General features: G+C 39.1%; 1 protein-coding gene across 2 annotated transcripts; it reads left to right on the top strand.

Moving 5' to 3' along the window:
• The first annotated feature begins 204 nt into the window (after window positions 1–204).
• On the top strand, window positions 205–16,657 carry LOC136845093 (equilibrative nucleoside transporter 1-like). Of its 2 annotated transcripts, none has more exons than XM_067114924.1 (9): window positions 205–359; window positions 9,952–10,033; window positions 11,589–11,755; window positions 12,837–12,982; window positions 13,161–13,393; window positions 13,606–13,849; window positions 14,019–14,104; window positions 14,256–14,455; window positions 15,035–16,657. In XM_067114924.1, exons 1-9 carry the CDS (start codon window positions 253–255, stop codon window positions 15,144–15,146), a joined length of 1,377 nt encoding a protein of 458 aa, XP_066971025.1. In that variant the 5' UTR covers window positions 205–252; the 3' UTR covers window positions 15,147–16,657. The 2 variants fall into 2 exon arrangements, with proteins under 2 accessions (XP_066971025.1, XP_066971026.1); XM_067114925.1 differs by lacking the exon at window positions 205–359 and adding an exon at window positions 7,167–7,569.
• The last annotated feature ends 157 nt before the right edge of the window (window positions 16,658–16,814 follow it).

The raw sequence follows: 16,814 nt of genomic DNA, 5'->3' as shown, positions 1-16,814 counted from the left end.
TACATACCATAATTCTACAGATAAAAAGATAAGTGGAGTAGCTGGGAAGTGGGGAGGAGAGAGAGAGAGAGAGAGAGAGAGAGAGAGGGGGGGTTAGAATTTGGGCATTATCGGAAGCAGTAGAGACCCCCCCTCCCCCCAATCTGTACCAATGGATCCGGGGTAACATCTATAAAAGCCTGAGGTCTCTCTCGGCTTCGAGATTTTCTGTCTGGGGGGCCCTTTGTCTCGTAACTGACTGCTACTGGTCTGATGGTGTTCCCTGACTGTTCCGTGCCCGCCGGAACACTTGAGGAGGAGGAGGAGGAGGGCTCGCGGGAAGTGATGGAAGGAGGAAGGAGAGATGACAAAGTCATTGGGTAACTACCATTTTTTTTTTAGCTTTCTGTAAAAGAAAACCATTGTGCCGGCTTTGTCTGTCCGCCCTCAGATCTTAAAAACCACCGAGGCTAGAGGGCTGCAAATGGGTGTGTTGGTCATCCACCCTCCAATCATCAAACATACCAAATTGCAGCCCTCCAGCCTCAGTAGTTTTTATTTTATTTAAGGTTAAATTTAGCCATAATCGTGCGTCTGGCAACGATATAGGATAGGCCACCACCGAGCCGTGGATCTCGTATCTTTTGCTAAGAATCATTTTATTCATTATATTCATACACTTACAGTAATAACATTATATTGACAGTATTACGTATTTAATTATCAGCTGGCCTTAATTTGATCTTTATATATATATATATATATATATATATATATATATATATATATATATATATATATATATATATATATATATATATATATATATATATATATATATGACTTTTATTACATCACCGTGATTCATATACACGTCTTAATAATAATTCAGTCTACTGAAATAAATAAGCTACAAACGTCCTTAATATCCAATTCGCAGTGGCATTTAACACGCGTTGGTTAAATGCGTCCACTGTAGTCCTGAGTTCTTGTCCTTCGCTGGTTCGAGCCCACGGGACGACGAACTTATTATCAACTAAAAATTCCCTTCGGTAACATATATGAAAATATATTATTTCGAGGTAGAGCGAATTCTTGAATTACTGATATTAAAGTATACGTTTGTATATTATATATATATATATATATATATATATATATATATATATATATATATATATATATATATGATAGAGAGAGAGAGAGAGAGAGAGAGAGAGAGAGAGAGAGAGAGAGAGAGAGAGAGAGAATTTGAATCTAACTAGAATTATTGTCTTATATATATATTATATTCATAATAGCTGTTGTTTCAACTAATCAGAATCTCATGAGACACTTCAAGTGACACAAAATGACACAAAAAAACATTCACATCAATGAGAATTTTCTTTATGAAAGTGTTTAAGAATATCTTTTGTTAAAGTCTCTAAAAGGGCGTTTGCTTTCTGTGATCTGAACGCCCTGTAGATAATCCTCGCTTGGCGTTTTCGCCAATATATGTTTTTCTCAGCCATGTATGTGCGTGTGTTTCGTCCGTAACGCATGGATTGATGTCAATCAATGCGTTATGTGTTGATTTGCTCGTTTTTGTAAAATGCCAGAGTTGAAAAACGCATTAATATGTCGCAACATTTATTGGCGTAGCAGGGTTGGAACACACATAGGCCTAGTCAGCTTGTAAACGAGAGAGCTTGGTAGGCTCAATCGGAGCGCTGATCTTGCTCGTTCAGTTAAAATGTGAGTTCGGATTAAAAAAAAGCATTAAAATATAGCAACATTTATCGATGTAAAGCCGTTGGAACACACATAGGTCTAGTCAGTTTATCAACGAGGTTAGCTTGCTTGACGTGACACTCACTTTGATTTAATGTTAAAAAAAATGAATACGGGGAGTTTTTATGGATCACACTGTGACGTCACTTTAGCTGTGCGTGTGCATCGTCCATAACGCATTGACTGATGTCATATTCTCACTGAGGATATCAGCTTCATTAATGGAATAGGGATCATTTAGTTCAAAATGGCCAAGTGAAAAGAAAGGGTGCATCGTTTGGTAAAGAAAGGCATAAAATAGACCCATATGCTCATCATGTGTCTAGTTTAACAGGTTTAGAGCTGTGAAAAACATGAAAATTTCCCTCAAAACTAACGGCAGTGTCATCCACTGCTCAACGGACTTTGAATTTATCGACGGTTCCTCGAAAGCGGATTCTCTCAAGAATTTATCGACTTCTCGAGCTGAAAGAAGTCGATAAAATTCTCGACAGAAGTCGGCGTTTCCTTACCTCATTCGGGAACCGGAAACTTGATAGTACTTACGAATTCGAAGTCCCATAAGTAATTTGTGGTGCAGTGGATGACAGCTCCCCCTCCCTCCCCCCCACAATAATGTGACATCAGTCCATACATAGACAGACACGCGCTTCTCGAAATTGACGCCGCATTTTGATTCATAAAAGTTTCCTTTATTCGTTTTTATTAAACCAGTATAGATTGCCGCATATAATATAATATCCTATATATATATATATATATATATATATATATGTATATATATATATATATATATATATATATATATATATATATATATATATATATATATATATATATATGGAATCAGTTGGCAATCCAGATGTGTTGTTATCATAAATTGCTTAGTCACTGACGTAAAGAATTCAGAGAATATGCATACAAGGCATCATCTCTCTCTCTCTCTCTCTCTCTCTCTCTCTCTCTCTCTCTCTCTCTCTCTCTGTGGGTATATTCTCTCTCTCCTTAAGTATATTCTCCCTCTCTCTCTCTCTCTCTCTCTCTCTCTCTTAAGTATATTCTCTCTCTCTCTCCTTAAGTATATTCTCTCTCTCCTTAAGTATATTCTCTCTCTCCTTAAGTATATTCTCTCTCTCTCCTTAAGTATATCCTCTCTCTCTCTCTCTCTCTCTCTCTCTCTCTCTCTCTCTCTCTCTCTCTCTCCATTTATATTAGACCAGTTCCTCCCATCAACACTGTCAAACGGCTGTACCTTCTGAGCTAAACCATTACAGTCAAAAGGGTTCGTGGTAATATTACACGCCACGTGGTCCGCCAAACGCCCCCCGCCCCCCACCCCCCACCCCACAGACGCATCATCCCGTCGTAGGGGACGGGTTCTGGTCCGAAAATACATGAAGGGCAAGCGTGCACATGGAAAGAGAGAGAGAGAGAGAGAGAGAGAGAGAGAGAATATACTTACGGCAAGGAAGAGAAAGAGAGAGAGAGAGAGAGAGAGAGAGAGAGAGAGAGAGAGAGAGAGAATATGCCTCAGAAAGAAATAGAGAGAGAGTATACCTACGGAAAGAAAGAGAGAGAGAGAATATACCTACGGAAAGAGAGAGAGAGAGAGAGAGAGAGAGAGAGAGAGAGAGAGAGAGAGAGAGAGAGAGAGAGAACATAATCTACGAGGTATGACCGAGGAATGTCTTCCCCAAGTTTTGTGGGAGCATAGATTCTGAATCCCAGCCAATGTTTAGCCATGTGTTTGTGTGTGTGTTTGTGTGTTTAATGGATTCTATCTCTGCTAAATAATATGTTTCTCCTATGAAGCTTTATCATTTATTTATCTCCTCTCGTTTACTTTCAATCTTGGGTTCTATATCTCTTTCTATATTTCTTTCTTTTTCCTTATTTATAACTTTACTTGAAAACCTTTATGGGCAGAATCAATTGGCTCATATATAAACCCAAGTCCAAAGGGGAATCGGCCTGCACACACACACACAGAGAGAGAGAGAATATATTTAAGGAGTGAGAGAGACAATATACCTACGGAGAGAGAGAGAGAGAGAGAGAGAATGTACCTACGTAGAGAGAGAGAGATAATGTGATTAAGGAAAGCAAGAGAGAGAGAGAGAGAGAGAGATAATGTGATTAAGGAAAGCAAGAGAGAGAGAGAGAGAGAGAGAGAGAGAGAGAGAGAGAGAGAGAGAGAGAGAGAGAGAGAGAATATATTTAAGGAGTGAGAGAGAGAATATACCTACGGAGAGAGAGAGAGAGAGAGAGAGAGAGAGAGAGAGAGAGAGAGAGAATGTACTTGAGAAGTGAGAGAGAGAATATACCTACTGAAAGAGAGAGAGAGAGAGAGAGAGAGAGAGAGAGAAAGACTACACCTACGAGATAGAGAGAGAGTATACCTACGAGATAGAGAGAGAGAGAGAGAGAAATATACCCACGAGAGAGAGAGAGAGAGAGAGAGAGAGAGAGAGAGAGAGAGAGAGAGAAATATACCTACGGAAAGAGACCTTACCTTACAGACCTTACAGTTCGTCCGGGTTGCCCCAGGAGGTCCCTCAGTGTGAGGCACCTCTGATGTCTACCAGAGAATTGCTAATGCAACTTCCGGTATATTTTGTTGCATCTTCCAGTCTTGGATAGTCTGGGATGCAGCTTAGATATTTGTCGAGGTTATTCTTAAACACACCTACGCTCACTCCTGATATGTTCCTCAGATGAGCTGGTAACGCATTGAATAGACGCTGCATTGTTGATGCTGGTGCGTAGTGAATTAATGTCCTGTGTGCTTTCCGTAGTTTCCCTGGTATAGTTTTGGGCACTGTTAATCTACCTCTGCTTGCTCTTTCTGATATTTTTAGCTCCGTGGTGTTTTCGGTAATTCCTTCTATCTGTTTCCATGCCTGTGTTATCATGTAGCGTTCTCTTCTCCTTTCGAGACTATATAATTTCAAGAATTGTAGTCTTTCCCAGTAGTCAAGGTCCTTAACTTCTTCTATTCTAGCTGTAAAGGACCTTTGTACACTCTCTATTTGTGCAATATCCTTTTGGTAGTGTGGGTGCCATATCATATTGCAATATTCAAGAGAGAGTGAGAGAGAAAAGGGAGAGATAGAGAGAATATACCTTCGTAGAAAGAGAGAGAGAGAGAGAGAGAGAGAGAGAGAGAGAGAGAGAGAGAGAGAGAGAAAGAGAGAGAGAGAGAGAGACTCTATACCTATGTAGAAAGAGAGAGAACACACTTAAGGGGGAGAGAGAGAGAAAAAAATATACCTACGGAAAGAGAGAGAGAGAGAGAAAATATACCTACGGAAAGAGAGAAAAAAAATATACCTACGGAAAGAGAAAGAGAGAGAAAATATACCTACGGAAAGAGAGAGAGAGAAAAAATATACCTACGGAAAGAGAGAGAGAGAGAGAAAATATACCTACGGAAAGAGAGAGAGAGAAAAATATACCTACGGAAAGAGAGAGAGAGAGAAAATAGACGGAAAAGAGAGAGAGAAAAATAGACGGAGAGAGAGAGAGAAAATATACCTACGGAAAGAGGAGAGAGAGAGAGAGAGAGAGAGAGAGAGAAGGAATAGAAAATTAGGCCTATACACCTGAACTCAGAAGACGTCAGCAAAAAGTAAGAATGAATTCGAAAAGGTAATAAATGAATAAAACACACAAATAAGAGGGAATAGAGAAATTAGGCCCATACACCTGAACTGAGGAGACGTCAGCAAAAAGAAAAAAAAAAATAAATGAAATAGCTTCTTGCTTAAACATTTGGAAGCCAAAAGATTCCTCAACCTGGCAAAGTGAGCCTATAGACCAATGATTTTCAGAACAGTTAACTATTTAGTACTATTGTAAATATATCTAGGTTACTTGAGGACTCATTTCATTTAATTAATGTCTGGGGTATTTTGAGTAATCTTCATCACAGTTTACGCCAAGATATTATAGAAATATTATAGAGTTCTTCTTACCGTCGTCATCGATAGAAAAATTAACTTAAAGTTGTGACACATGATTCAGTAATTTTTTAAACAAAATATAACTGACGCTGATAAATAATTCGGTCACTGGTAGTCTAGCAATTAAGAGAAAATTCATTCAAAATTGAAACTATTAATTCAAAGACGAAGTAGGATGGTCAAAATCGTTTATTTATTTATATAGATTTTAGGCATACATGCCAAACACTGGGGCGACTAAGGCCATTCAGCGCTGACACGGAAATTGACAATAAAAGGTTTGAAAGGTGTAACAGAAGGAAAACCTCGCAGTTGCACTATGAATCAGTTGTTAGGAGAGGGTGGACAGTACAATAAAAGGAATGAAAGCAGTTGCAGCTAGGGGCCTAAGGATGGGACGGTGCAAAGACCTTCAAGTGTTGCCTACATTGCACCGCATGAGGTGCACTGACGGCGCTATAACCCCCCCTACGGGACTGGTTGTAGCCAAGACAAAACTATAAATATCAATTAAACCAGATTCTAGAAAATGTCTCCAAATGTTTTATTTGTTAAGAGGCTTTATTAAGATACAAGTTGTATGCATCCCCGCGTTGCCTAGAAGCACAAATCACACACGACCTTCTAGGGAATCTAGGCGCATGTGACTAGCAATCTCGTCTTCTGATTGATCTCCTTAAAAAAGTTCTGTCTTCTTCCCTGTCAGGCTAGACTGCTGATTGCTTTGTGCTACAGTGTCTTCCCTGTCAGACTAGACTGCTAATTGCTTTGTGCTTTCTATTGTCTGGCTTGCCATGACTATGAGGTGTATGCGCGCGCGCGCGCGTGTGTGTGTGTGTGTGTGTGTGTCCTTGCATCTGGCATTTCTTGACTCTTTTCAGGCATCAATTCGGGGTCACTGGGTGGGGCATTTGTGAAGTGGGTACGAGTATGATTACAAGAGAGCTTATTTGATTTTAGTCACAGCATTTTTGTCAAGGCGCTGTCTGGGAATTCTTGAGATTATATAGTTTCTAACTGTTTTCCCGTTTACTTTTGACATGTTTATATATATATATATATATATATATATATATATATATATATATATATATATATATATATATATATATATATATATACGGTCCTGGTCGTATCGGCCGTCAGTCACTTTAGGCCGTAACATCCAAAACAATGTAAGACGTTATGTTTATGGTATTTACCATTATTATGTCATGTTTTACGTACATCCCCGAGGGGCTGGTACTAAACACGGCGCCCATTTTGCACGTAAACGTGCTTACGTAGGCCGAAACGACCCGAATGCTTATCCTCGCACGCGTCACAACCAGGTAGACACACAAGAGGAAAGAAAAATTGTACCCCTGCGTAAAACAGGTATCTCCGGAAGAGAGAGAGAGAGAGAGAGAGAGAGTGAAAAGGAAATGCGTAATGTCCTTTCCGAATCCGCGCGCACATAAAAAGGCGCCTTTGACTGGGCAGCACCATCAGACCAACTAGAGAGAGAGAGAGAGAGAGAGAGAGAGAGAGAGAGAGAGAGAGAGAGAGAGAGAGAGAGAGCTTCCCGCCCCAACCAGATAAAAACGTGTGTTTGTGTGTGTGTCTCTCTGTGTCACTGCCTTACCCGCCATAACCACAGTGCCTTCAGTTGGTGCCAGGCTTCGCCCGGAGTCAGTTCCCGAAGAGACTTTCCTCTCCTCCTTCTTCCGTAGTCCCTACTGACTCTTCCGTAGAGACGATCAGGGCCTCTCGTTCTGTTGTGACTTAATAATAATAATAATTATCTCGAGATCGTTCGTTCGTTGGCCTAGGCTTAGGACACCGTACAGCATCTGCCACGAGTGATGGAGTCTAAGTGAGTATTCTGACGAAGTTTGTGGTTTGTACAGTGTGTTTGTGTTTGTGTTTGTGTGTAAAAAGGCATATAGAATTTAGGCCTAAGGTCTAGCAGGTGCTGAAAGGTGTAAAAGGATTAAAGAATGTTTTTGAAAGGTGGAAAAGGAGTAAAGAATGTTTGAAAAGGTTTGAAAGGCGTAAGAGGAGTAGAACCTTTTGCAGCACTCTGAAACAATTGTTAGAAGAGGCTTAAAGAAAGTAACACTGAAGAAAGAGAATACGAACGGATGTACAAAAAAAAAAAAAAAATGTAATATGTGAGATGCACTGACGGCGCTATCAACCCCCTCCTACTGGGATTGTGTGTGTGTGTGTCCGTAACACACACACAGCAGTGTCAGATGCTTCTCGCTGTGGAGACTAACTTTTTGTCACTTACATAACTGTCATGTTAGATAAGCAAGGAACAAAGATCCTTGTACTTGTACTTACAAGCGTTATCAGTTACCACTCCCTTCATATTTTCCAATGAGAGAGAGAGAGAGAGAGAGAGAGAGAGAGAGAGAGAGAGAGAGAGAGAGAGTATTCTTTGGTGATCTGTGAAGTGAATTATGTACCTGGGAGTGTTCGACTGAGGTGGGTTAACTATAGGCTGGAGAATGGTGCAGGCCTGACAGTCTCATCTCAAGAAACCTATTGAAAATGGGGTGGTTGTATCTCAGTCTCATTCATTATTTATAAATCTATATATCCAATTATATGTTATATATATAATATATATAGTATTTATAAATAATATATATACATATAAACATATATGATATATATATGTATGTATATATACTTACATATATAAAGTTCTCGTACTATTAGTCATCACAGCTACTTATTTTACCTCTCAGGTAAATGCAGGTAGTAGTCCTAAGCTATTAAACACGCTTGCAATAATAAGATATACAAATTAATTTCTATATATAATATATAACGTCTGTACGAATTAATTTATATAATTAAAAATCTATACATAATTATCCACCGCTATCAGTTAGTATGTTTGAGGATATGAACTGTGATTTTTTTTCTTATATAATTGCGAATAACTTACACGCAAAGAAAAGCGAATTTTAATTAACAATTGCTTTTGTACCTTGATAGCCATGTAGGCCTAGTCGATATTGTTATGCCTGGCCAAATTTGAACCTTTATTATAATTCCCCTTTGATATTAGTTATTCCTAAAGTAAAGTGAAAAATCAATATTAAAAGAAAGCTCAATTTCACAAACAGCTAAAATCAGAATTAAAATGGGTACGTAACTTCTAGAACACATAGGTCTATAGGTCACCTCCGGTGACTGGTTAAACCAAGGCGGGGCAACGATGTGATTCATAGTCTCTCTTAAACCTCCTTTGTGTATCTTACACAGGATGTCAAAAACGTATTGGCCTGGGCTTAAATGAATGCCATTTTCGTGGGCCAAAAACAAAGCCGCGGACTCAAAGACCGCTTTCGGAAAAATGATAAACCACGCGGCCGAGAGTGTCCTTTGTCTCAAACCGTTGGCAGAAGACACGCCACGACGCCAGTCAGTTATTTTCAGGTTTTTTAATCGCTTTGCCATATCGCTTTTGGCGGGGAAGTCTGTGCGTGCGCGCGCGTGCGCGTGTGTGTGTGTGTGTACGTATTACCTTACCGGTTTTTCCACTGGGGCGCCACGTGGTTGTCTATAAACCCGGCCCCCTCTGCGTGGGACTCGTCATTTCATCGACCGTGTCGAGTCCAGTTTTTTTTTTTTTTTCATCTATTTTCACGCGGAGGCGACGGGAAACTCCAACAATAGTTAATTAGTTCATCAGTTATTGATTACCAGTTTCAAAAATCACTGCAAAACAGCTGCTTTCGTAAGATTAATAAAAATAAGAGGCAAAAAATCCAGGCGGATTATCCAGAAATCCGTCTCGTAAACACAAGCAACGAAGTGCGTGGATGCTGAATTTCCCGCGCTTTTACGAAAAAAAAAAAACGTTAGATAAGACGCCCAGACAGACAGGAAATGTATCCCTCTTTCAACATCGTAAATTCTCTTCTTATCTACAAGATTCAAAGTAGCAGGATACAGCTTTTGAAACTGTGCATGATGTTAGTTCAATTAAATTTGCAATGTTAGGTCTAGACAGGATCTAGAGCCTGGGTCTAGACATGGTCTGACCACGTGCATGTTCTCGAGGCCAAATTGTGTACGGCGCATATGAAAATGACGTTACCTATCTGAAACGTTACTTTGCAACGTTACTTTGCGTTACTGTGCACTTATTTGAATTTTTCACGCACGTGACCCGTTTCCACAACGACAGAAATTTAAGTAAAACAAACTAAAACACATTTTATTTTGATCTTTCCAGGGGAAACATCGTCTACGCCTGCTTTGTCTTGCTGGGCCTGGGAACATTGTTGCCATGGAACTTCTTCATTACAGCCCAGTCGGTGAGTAGAATGAATATAGAACGGTTTATTTTATATAACAAAAATCAGTAAACACGTTCGTACGTAAGTTTGATAACTACAATGACCTCTGAACTTCTCGATTTCCTCAGACTGGTTATAGGGATACGCTCTGTCACTCTCAGTGGCAGACATTTTAGATAATGCGCTATTTAAAAATAACTTTATAAACATATAACTCTTAGAACTGAATACTTTGAATAATCGGAAAAATTAAAGTAATAATGCAAATAAGAAGTCAGTTTAAGTTGCAGGTGTAATAATTTGTCAGCAAGAATATTTTGAGCAATATCAGTCATTCAAGAAATTGCTCAGTTATTTAGTATATCTCTTACTGCTATTTATGAGCCTAATAAAAACAATGGAATTGTTGTGATAACAACAAGAATGTGATTAGTTGAGTCGATTCTTACTTTCGAAATCTTTATTGGGATCCTGGGAACTTTTATTCCAGCAGCTTAGCGCGACTTTGTTTCGTCAATATTTATCGTTTTTAATATCTAGTGTTATCTGCACAGTTATCTGTGTATTGTGAAAGCGTTATCGAGAGCCAGACGCATATTAAAATCGCCCTCGGAGATTTTCGAAGAAAGATAAAGGTTTCTTAGTGCTACTTTGGTTTGTCATCTATGCGTCATGAGTCGGCTTTAGTAGCCTACTATTCGATCTGCGCTGTTTATCGCTAGAATATAATTAATAGATTGTTTTTTAATCTTTCAGTTACATTTTCTTTGTGTTATATATGTTTTTATGTTCATATTTTCACGTTCACTTCCGAGGTGCTAGTACTAAACGTGGCGGTGTCTCCCGTGTATAGTACTAGCCCCTGGGTGTACTGTAGATAACAAGCCAAAGTAGCACCAAGGTTTCTTTATGACTAAGATCAGAGGCCTTTGTTACGGTCCCTCCGAGAGTGTCAGTTGACTAGACCGACGTGCCATAGACTCATAAGAGTGGAAGGATAAATAGACCTTTTGTTTTTGTTAAACAGACACAAAACACAAAGAAGCTCTCTCTCTCTCTCTCTCTCTCTCTCTCTCTCTCTCTCTCTCTCTCTCTCTCTCTCTCTCTCTCTAGATACTAAATCAAAACCTTTTTGTTATTGGATAAAACTAAAAAATACACTAAAACAAGTAAAAAATGCGCCGAAGTTTCTTCAGCGCAGTCGAGTTTTCTGTACACCGTATAATCAAGGCCACCGAACATAGATCTATCTTTCGGTGGTCTCGGTATAATGCTGTATGAGCCGCGGCCAATGAAACTCTAACCACGGCCCTGTGGCGGCCTGTCGTATATCGTTGCCAGAAGCACGATCATGGCTAACTTTAACCTTAAATAAAATCAAAACTACTGAGGAGGCTAGAGGGCTGCAATTTGGTACGTTTGATAACTGGAGGGTGGACGATCAGCGCACCAATTTGCAGCCCTCTAGCCTCGGTAGTTTATAAGATCTGGGGGCGGACGGACAAATAGCCATCTTTATAGTAGTTTTCTTTGACAGAGAACTAGAAAAAAATAATCAATTCCTTCTTTGCAGTACTGGGACTACAAGTTCAGGGCAGTGGGCCCGGACAATGGAACCGGCGAGGGAGTACCGAGCATGGAGAGGACCTACTTGCAAAATCTCTATGTCCCCATGCAGGTGTGCTTCTCGCAAATACCCAATTTTGTGTTCCTGTTCATCAACATGCTCTTCAGCCACAGGTGAGGTTACTATTATTATTATTATTATTATTATTATTATTATTATTATTATTATTATTATTATTATTATTATTAATGTGAATACAACTCCAGTGTTAAAACTGTGTATATATCTCTTTACTTTGACAAATTCTCAAAACTTGAACCACTAAAGATTATTATTATTATTATTATTATTATTATTATTATTATTATTATTATTATTATTATTATTGTTATTTGAATACATCTCGAATGTTAAAACTGTATATTTGTCTTTTATCTGACAAATTCTCAAAACTGGGACCACTAAAGATTATTATTATTATTATTATTATTATTATTATTATTATTATTATTATTATTTTTATTATTATTGAGAAGACGAACCCTATTCATATGGAACAAACCCACCAAAGGGGCCACTGACTTGAAATTCAAGCTTGCAAAGAATATTGTGGTGTTCATTAGACAGAAATAACGGAATGTAATGGGAAATACAGAAAGAAGAGATCACTGAAATACAGGAATTTTGATTTAGATGCCCGTAATAATTAAGAGTCTCAGTACAGGTTTGTTAGGTCGGAACGAAATCAGAATGCAAGTTGGGGAATCATGACTTAAAAACGGGAGACAAGAACAATCGATAAAGTCTACGGGACTTGCACACCAATTTAAGTTAAATTACCATTGCGATAACATGCTGATCTCTTTTCCTCACTTTACTGAAAAATTAAAGTTGAACTGCGTAATTTTTATTCATTTTTGATGCTTATTCAAAACTTCCCTCTGTAAAACTTGTCAAAACTTAAGCTTTCCTTCAAAATCAAGTTAGTATTTTTTTAGCCTGAAGCATTGAGACCACCCAGCCTTTGCGGCAACAGAACCAACAACCGCAGCAGCCAGGCAGGGTTCTTATTGATATATCAGTCCCCTTAAAGCCGAACGTAAACAAAGAGGACCATTCTGATTTCATGGTAACAGAGTTAACAACCAAAGCCCTCACTGTGCCAGTCTCTGAGCCGCCGGCTCCAACAGACGCTCTTTCAGGAAGGTTGCAGTCGTTCGCTTCCCTCACCATCTTCCTCTTCTTCTTTATCAGGTTTCCCTTGAGAGTGAGGCTTCTCACCTCCCTCACGCTGATGATCCTCCTCTTCGCCGTAACAACGGCGCTCACTCAGGTCAACACTGACAGCTGGCAGACGGGATTCTTCGCCATAACCATCATCGTCATCTTCTTCATCAACAGTGAGTACAAGAGACCCACTCTTACTCCTTTTGTTGTTATGTTCTCATATTTATAAAGAGAAAGTATCATCGGATGCTGCGTTGTGCTCAAAGATTTCTTAACACGTTCCGACAAGAATTAGTAGATGCTGCGCTGTGTTCAGAGATGTCCTTACATGTTCTCAACACGTTCCGACAGGTTCAGGAGCTATCTTCCAAGGAGGTCTCTTCGGCGTGGCCGGAATGTTTCCCGAGAGGTTCATGACTGCTGTCATGTCAGGTCAAGCCATTGGAGGTGTCTTCGCATCGGCTGCCCGTATTGTCTCGCTGTCAGTAGGAGCTGCAGATGCCACTTCAGCCTTCATCTACTTCATGATCGCTGTGGCTGTCATGATTCTGACGATGGGTGGATATCTCTACATGTCAAAAACTGTAAGTGAACTTTTTAAAATTGAATTTCTAGTTCTGGGTGTTCATTTTTGATGGATGAGACACCTACCATGTTCCATTAGCTGTTATTTACCAAAAAATTCTACAGCATTTCTTGCATGCCCCTCCCATGTTCCATATACTGAAGATGTCACAAAACTGATCTTGAAGAGACCAATCATTTAGAGCTGATGACATCAATTTGTTTTCCTTAGGATTTCTACAAGTACTACAGCAACCCTCAAGAGTCCATAGAAAGTGACGCAGATCAGACGGAGAAGCTGAGCAAGGGTCCAGAAAAAGAAGAGAACGGAGGTGCCACGTCCGGCCATATGGAAATTATGAAAGAGATTTGGCCTGTGGCCCTCTCTGTGACTGGCGTCTTCTTCGTGACTTTGGCTGCCTTCCCAGTCCTGTGCGTGAAGATCATCTCTACATCAACCAACGAAAGCTGGAGAAGTTAGTATCACCAAAGTCCCTCTATAAATCTTCTGCTTAGAAACACAATGACATTCATTCATTCTAGCAACAAAGTCTGATTGATATAGTTCTGAAGACAAAATTGAAGTTTCACTTTTTACCACTATCCTGTCTTGCTAACAAATGTGCTTTTCAATATTTCTTACAGACATTTACTTCCAACCAGTTTCTACTTTCTTACTCTTCAACGTTGGAGACTACGTTGGGCGACTGTCAGCAGGACTCATCCTGTGGGTAAGTTACTATGTGAACCCAGTTGTTGTGGCACCTTTTCATGGTTACTACAATGCCTGCTTGATTTCCCATTATCACAGAATATATATTATTGGACAGTCCAATTGTGATCAAGGCAGCATCTCACTCTGATTCCTTGTTCTCTTCACAGCCTCGTAAGGGTTCATGGATCCTGTACGTGATGGTAGTGGCCCGCGTAGTGTTCATCCCCTTGTTCCTTCTCTGCAACCACGACCCAAAATCCAACATCCCCAGTGTCTTCACACACGATGCCTGGTACATCGTCATCATGCTGCTCTTCTCCCTGTCCAACGGATATTGCTCTTCATTAGCCATGACTTATGGCCCAAAGTAAGTCACTCCAGAAGACTGGTGCATTGTCTTTTACCTACACAGCCTTAGACATGTTATGTTTAAGTGTGTGTTGTCAGGGTATCTTGCTGAAGTTTTACACAGATGCATTTAGTGAGTTTCTCGAGATAGTTAATTTTAGGAAGAAATTTGCCAAAGGTTAAAGGTTATTGAGGCCCAGGTCATAAAGTTTTGCAGTGTACGTGCCTCATATTCTTTTTATATTGATAAATTCTTTGCATATTGTTGAATTGTAACGTTTATTTCCAGATGATTATTTTTTCTAATTTATACCTTTAAAAGTCACAAAGGTCAAGGTCAGAGAATTTCAGTGCCTTGTGCATTTCAGAGCCAGGTGCATATTTATTACATCTGTTTTTTATTGAAAAATGGTAATGGCAAGTCCCTTTTAATCAAGTTAATAAAATTTCACCTTTATGGTGGAAGGTCAAGTCCACTGTACAGGTTATGGTTTTTTGATAACCTAACGTAGCCTAACCTAACCAAACTTAACCTAGTGGAGAGACGTGATCTTTCAGCACCACTAAACTTGAAATGACCATCTCGTTTCTTTTGCAGATTGGTGTCGGAATCCAAAGCTGAAAAAGCCAGCAGCATGATGGCAGCCATGTTGGGTCTAGGCCTCCTCATGGGCGGCGTCTCGTCTTTCGGTTTTGGCCTCATCAGCTAAGAAGGACGACTGGAGTCAGGGAGAGTCAGACGCTTCTGGATGACTCGGCTGTCATCCTAGTATTAAGGCTGTGTACATCATACATATTTTTTGAATAAGGATAAAGTAATACAATGATATCTTAATATGTGTATTGCTGAAGACAGCTCTTTCTGAAATGAGGGATCCGTCAGAGTCCTGAATTGGGTCCTGAATTGATTTTTTATTCTGATCATTTATTTATTTATTTATATACAAAGCTAAATCAAAAAATGCCATGAAGGTAGAGGAGAATATTTTCTGTACATAAAGAATTTCCAGCCATTCTTAAGAGTACAGGGTACTCTTCAAGAATATCTGTGGTTCTTCATTGTTGTTCATGGGTTAGAAGAGAGAAGTCCTGGTGAAGAATAGCAGATTAAGTCATTTGGTTTAATCTGTAATGGGTATTGAACTACAGCTTTTTATCATTTTTTTGGGGTGGGGTTTATTTAAGTAACTTCTTATCAGGACGACTCGTGAAATTATCAACGAGAAGATGATAAACTGGGAGGTTAATAACACAAACACACTTGAAGGTTTTCCCCTCTGATAAACCTTCTTATCTAACCAAATGATTTTTTTCTTGTGGCCATTATGAAACTAGTCATGCTTGTTTTGTGAAGTCTATCTTTCGTGACTTGACTGTCATGATGATATGAGTAGCTCTTGCCTTCTTCCTCTTTGCCCCTCTATTAATCGCGAAGAATTCAGTGACGTTTTCTGACGCTCTTACCTGGAGACATGAGACCTTTTATTTAGAGAAATCTCAGTACTTTATATATTTTTTGTATGCTTAGGGTAGTCTTAGTGTTTTCAGCTAGTTCTTGTTCCTTAGGACCATAATGTGGACACATAAAAATAAGGAGAATATCTAAAAATGTAGAAGGAATCTTCCATTATCAAGACACTCAAACATTCCTTAGGATTTTATTCTCATTTTTCACGTGTCGTGAGCAAGAGCACTGCCTAGTCACAATATAAAATGAAATCTGTTTTATGATAGCATTTCTCTCTTGCCCCCATATTTACCATACTGTACATTTGGAGAACAAGGTACAGTTGTCCACAGGTAATGTCAAAAATGTATTATAAAGTGACATTGTAATTACATTTGCAATTCCTTCTGGATTACACAATGTATTTGTATGTTGGAAGCCCTATTTTTTTTCCTCCTTATATTTATTCATGCATTTGTTTTATGAATTTTTGGGCATAATTCATTTGATTTCAGATGTTTTGTGACGTTCCTGTGTGTGTTTTTTTTCAATCTCCAGACGTTGCCAATGAAATTCTTTGTATTGAAGAGAACATTCGCAGTCAAACGAAATCAAACCTATTTTTCATAAGAACACAGACTTTTTTATATATATAATTTATGAATCCACGTAACTCGTGCATTGTATGAATGTAGATTGTGTCGAATAACAAGAGCAAGTGTTAGATTGTAATGTGGAATGAAATGACATGTGAAATAAACAATACATGATTTACTTGTTTGTTTTTGTCTATACAAATCCCGAAGCAAGAATTCCAGGAATATTGGAAGCCATCGGCTTTTCCAGTTTTCCATCGACCTTGTGAAGGTGTGGACTTCTATAACCAGACCCCACCTGCCCAAATCAGCAACAACAAACCCCTTCTCTACCT

The sequence above is a fragment of the Macrobrachium rosenbergii genome, chromosome 13, assembly GCF_040412425.1.
Source record: "Macrobrachium rosenbergii isolate ZJJX-2024 chromosome 13, ASM4041242v1, whole genome shotgun sequence".
NCBI classification, from domain to species: domain Eukaryota; kingdom Metazoa; phylum Arthropoda; class Malacostraca; order Decapoda; family Palaemonidae; genus Macrobrachium; species Macrobrachium rosenbergii.
Note: the sequence above shows the minus strand (reverse complement) of the source record. Positions and strands in the feature narration are given on the sequence as shown.